The sequence below is a fragment of the Triticum dicoccoides genome, chromosome 1B, assembly GCF_002162155.2.
Source record: "Triticum dicoccoides isolate Atlit2015 ecotype Zavitan chromosome 1B, WEW_v2.0, whole genome shotgun sequence".
NCBI classification, from domain to species: domain Eukaryota; kingdom Viridiplantae; phylum Streptophyta; class Magnoliopsida; order Poales; family Poaceae; genus Triticum; species Triticum dicoccoides.
The window spans coordinates 195121558-195126491 of record NC_041381.1 but is presented as its reverse complement, the minus strand read 5'-3'; the positions used below and the strand labels follow the sequence as shown (position 1 = coordinate 195126491).

Here is a 4934-nt window from a genome sequence, read left to right as displayed (position 1 = left end):
CGGTTTGAGCTCTTCTGGCTCAACCAGGCCGGGTTCCGCGAGGCCGTTGTGGCCAAGTGGACTGCCCGCGTGCCGCTCCGCACCGTGCCATGACCGGCGTGGACTCTTGGCAGTTTTGCGCCAAGCTTGCCCGCCAATTTATGAAGGGCTGGGGCGCGAACCTTGGGCGTGATCTGCGTGAGTGCAAGGCCCTCCTGGGTGCCATCCAGGCCTTGGACGCTCGCGCTGACACGTCCGGGATCTCTCCTGACGAGTGGATGCTGAGATATGACCTCGAGGACTAGCTATCGGTCATCTATTCTGATGAAGAGGCTTACTGGCGACTGCGCGGCACCCAACGGTGGGTGCTTCGTGGTGATGCCAACACGGCTTATTTCCAGGCGATCGCCAATGGCCGGCGTCGCCGGAATTCCATCCACTCTCTGTGGGTCGGCGATGCTCAGCTCACTCGCCCCTCGGACATCCGAGTGCACGTCGACGGCTTCTATAAAGCCCTTTTCTCCCCCACCCCTCAGGGTGGGGCTGCGCTGGCACCTGACACCTGGTCGGGTGCACAGCTAGTTTCCGCCGAGGCCAACGCGGCCTTGGTTGCCCCATTCTCGGAGGATGAAGTCCTGGCGGCAATCAAGGGCATGAACCCCTCCTCGGCTCCGGGTCCAGATGGTTTGTCGGTCTCGTTCTTCAAAACGTTCTGGCAAACTATCAAACCTGAGGTCATGGACCTTGGGCGGCTGAACTACGGGATCATTACCCTCATCCGTAAGGTTCCGGGCGCCTCCAACATTCGCCAATTCCGCCCGATCACGGTGATCAACATGATCTTCAGGATATTGGCTAAAGGGTACGCCAATAGGGTGACCCTTCTTGCGGACTCTGTCACCCACCCCAACCAAGCAACCTTCATCCAAGGCCGGTTTATTTTGGATGGGGTGCTGGTTTTTCACGAGGTCCTTCATGAAGTCCGCTCCAAACACCACCGCGCGATCTTCCTGAAGCTAGACTTCCACAAAGCCTATGACACCGTTCACTGGCCCTTCCTTCGAGAAGTCTTGCTCCGTAAGGGATTCGACGACCGTTGGGTGACCCGCGTTATGTAGCTGGTCTCCTGCGGCCGGACTGCGGTCAACATCAACGGTGAGATCGGACCCTTCTTCCCCACCTTATGTGGGGTCCGCCAGGGCGATCCGTTCTCCCCGTTCTTATTCAACATGGTGGTTGATGCCCTTGTGGTCATTCTTGATAAGGCCAAAGCCTGCGGCCACCTTCGTGGCGTCGTCCCCCATCTTGTTGGGGAGGGAGGGGTCTCCCTCCTCCAATATGCGGATGACACCATTGTTATGGTGGAAGGCTCAGCGACCGACACCAACCTAAAGTTCCTCCTCCTCTGTTTCCAACAGATGTCGGGGCTTACCATCAACTTCGATAAGAGCAAAGTGATGGTCCTTGGCTATCCTCCTGAGGAGGCGGTGTCCATTGCGGATCGGCTTAACTGCCTCCTGGGTTCCTTCCCCACGACCTACCTGGGGATACCCATTAGTGATTCCAGGCTCACCGTTGCTGACCTCCGCCCGACGGTGACCCGGATGCAGCACCGTGTTGAACCTTGGCGGGGACGTTGGCTGTCGAAGGCGGCGAGGGTGATTCTAATCAACTCCTCGCTGGCTAGCCTGCTCTGGTTTCTCATGAGCTTCTACAGCCTTCATGAGACCCTCCATCAGGAGGTTGCTAAATACCAGTCAAGGTTCTACTGGGCGGGTGAGGGTGACAAGCAGAAGTATCATATGGTGAGCTGGCCAGACATCTGCAAACCCAAGGACCAGGGTGGCCTTGGGATCCTGTCATCTCGCCGCATGAACATTGCTCTCCTGACCCGCTGGCTGTGGCGTATCGCCAATGGGAAGGGAGGCCTCTGGCTGACCATCATCCGTAATAAATACTTGAGGGGACAACCTCTGGCCTTTTGCCAACGTACAAGTGGCTCCCAGTTTTGGCAGTCCGTGGTCCAGCTTCTGCCCGTCCTTCGCCTCAATACGTCCATCTCTGTTGGATTCGGGGCCTCGACGTTGTTCTGGTTCGACCGATGGCTTGGGGACTCCCCCTTGGCTGTGCGGTTCCCAGAACTATTTGCCATTGCGGCTGACCCTCGGGTCTCTGTCGAGACGGCCCTTATTGACTTAGGGCGTCTCGCTTTCCGTCGCCCCTTCGGCCCTCTCGAGGTGGCTGCTTGGGACTCCCGCCTCCAAGACGTGGCCCTGATGCCGATGAACGTTCAGGAGGACCAGGATGCCATTTCCTGGCACCTGGAGCCGTCTGGCCGCTTCTCCACGAAGTCCTTGTATGCGGTCATCGCACCATCGACGGCCCCGAAACCGTTTAGCCTGATATGGGACATCCGCCTCCCTCTGAAGATCCGGATCTTTCTATGGCAATGGATCCGTGGACGCCTCCCCTCTGGATCGAAGTCCTCAAGCGTAACGGCCCGGGCGATGGGATCTGTCCCATATGTGGCATGATCGAGGATGCTAACCACATCTTCTTCTCGTGCTCCACTGCCCAGTTCATGTGGGCCTGCTTCCGCGAAGCGGTCGGTGGCTAGTGGTGCAATACCAACTTCCCCAACCTACTTGCGGAGCTGACCGCCTCCCCTCCCCGCTACCGCCATATTAGATGGCTGTGCGTTGGGATCCTAGCCTAGACGCTTTGGAACATTCGCAACAAGCTTGTCATTCAGAAGGTCCCTCTTCGACGTGCGACTGACGCTATCTTCAAAATGTGTGGCTACTTGCAGCTTTGGCGGCCACTTAGCCGCCCCCAGGACCGGGACGTCATCACCAACCTCCTCGCCGATCTTCGCTCGATGGCGCTCCGCGTGGCTCCCCCGCTTCCGCCCCCTCCGCCTGAGCCCGACTAGGCTGCTGGACTCCTTTGCGCCTTGCGCCTTCTGTGCGCCATGCGCTGTGTTGAGTGCGTTTTGGGCTTGTTGTGTTGTGCCCTCAGCTCGGACCCTCGTGTCTGTTTGTTTGCTTGTGAACCTCCGTGTCTGTGTGTCTGTGTGTGTGTGTGAACTTGTGTGGAACCTTGTGGAATGCTTGATGTGGGCGGTTGCTTTATAATATAAAGCGGGGCGAAAGCCTTTTTCGGTAATACATCACTACAGATGCTAGGGATATAAACTTCTAAATACATAGAAAAAGGTATTGTGAGGAGAGGCCATAGCATTACATACAATGGTGAGGCATGTCCACTACTTTAGCCGTAACACCAAGCAAATCGTTTCCAGTGTATTTCTGTATAATCAAAAGCAGATAGTTATAAGCAGAAAGAAAGTATTCCCCCTGGAATTACATATATAACAGTTAACAAGGGACTCACTAAATGGAAATCAATCAGTGGAACTTCAGAGCTTTTGCGATTAATAACATAAAGCCAAGGAACATGGAACTTTTCGTGTCCAATCTGAAATGTTCTGCATAGGAAGGACCATGTAAGACAGACACATTTCTGCAAAAACAGATCATTCACAAAACACAGATATGGTACAACTATCATTACTATTTACAAATTTTACCATGCACGCCAGCAACCTTATGAATTTCCTTGACTTGATAATTACTAAGTCTAAGTTCAATACCCCCTCCGTTCCAAAATATAGTGCTTCCTCTATTCCCGTGCTTCAACTTTGACCATAAATTTAACCAACGAGACCGACTGCGGCGGGAGCAAAAGTTATACAACTGAATTCGTATTCAAAAGAAGTTTTCAATTATATAATTTTTTCTCCCGACACAGTCGGTCTCGTTGGTTAAATTTATGGTCAAAGTTGGACCTCGGGAAGCGTGGGCGCACTATATTTTGGAATGGAGGGAGTATGTTTTAACCAAACAAGTACCGTGAGATAGCATAAATTTTGCATACCACAAAACCTTCTGGACCACAGAATGTATAAACATAAATCAGGAGTCGTAGTAGTGGTAGTATATCACCAATTCAGATTTGCAAATTTAGATCTTTCATGAAATGATTGTATTGAATTTGATGTGACACCAATTTGCATTTGCGAAATCAGATGTGTCATGGCATGGATGTATGAATTTTCGGCAGAAAACTGCATTACGAATTACAGTAAACAACAGTCATCATTCATTCACAGTGCACCTATAACATTAGGCCAACCCTCCACCCACCCTGGAAAATCCAGCATCTTGTAGTCTTGGAACCAATTATCCAATTTGACCGATTCACACAAGCAATTTGCCTCAAATGTTGTAGGGTGGCAGCGTCAAAAAATTCTTGAGGACAAGTGTAAGCTAAGAGATCTAAATCTTACATCTTATACGGATCCGCACCGGTGAACCCTGTCGGCTTGGGGATCGGCATCAGCACCTGCACGAACGAGAGAACAAAATCACGGATACGCCCCACACGCGAATCCCCAAAGGTCGAACCGTGGAGCAGTTCCGAGAAACCCTCACCTCCCGGTTGACCGCGAAGACCGGGCAGTGGCGGCCGATGACGTCGAACCACACCGACCTCGACTGCAATAAGAACCGCACGGGTCAGACGAGGTGAAACGAACGAATTCGCCCCAGAGCATCTAGGCTCTGAGTAAGGGCATGGATCGATCTGATTACGCCGTGGTACTGGCCGGAGCGGAGCATGGGGATGATGTCGCCGGGGCGGTAGGCGGACGAGAGGGGGAGGAAGAGCGAGCTGATTAGCAGCAAGGGGAGGAGGAGCAGGAGGAGGCGGTGGTTGGTGGTGGCGGGGCTCCGGCGAGTGGCCATGGTGGTCGCCGGAGTCGGCAGCGGGAGTGGAGACGGGGCACGAATGGGGTACGTCAGATTTGCTGATGCTTACTGGACTTGGCTAGCCGATGCTGGCCCATTACTTGGCCCAGTAATGCAATGATATCGCCATATCGGCCCCCCCCCCCC

The 4934-nt window shown here is 53.6% G+C and overlaps 1 protein-coding gene across 1 annotated transcript in view; it reads right to left on the bottom strand.

Moving 5' to 3' along the window:
• LOC119327928 overlaps positions 1–4870 on the bottom strand; it is an 11708-nt gene extending 6838 nt beyond the window's left edge. Inside the window, exons 1-5 of the mRNA XM_037600991.1 lie at positions 4632–4870; positions 4473–4535; positions 4328–4383; positions 3373–3466; positions 3227–3287 (exon numbers count right to left, since the gene is read on the bottom strand). Coding sequence (XP_037456888.1) covers positions 3227–3287; positions 3373–3466; positions 4328–4383; positions 4473–4535; positions 4632–4784 — 427 coding nt within the window. The 5' untranslated portion in view covers positions 4785–4870. The remainder of the gene's footprint in view (positions 1–3226; positions 3288–3372; positions 3467–4327; positions 4384–4472; positions 4536–4631) is intronic.
• Positions 4871–4934: the final 64 nt, after the last annotated feature.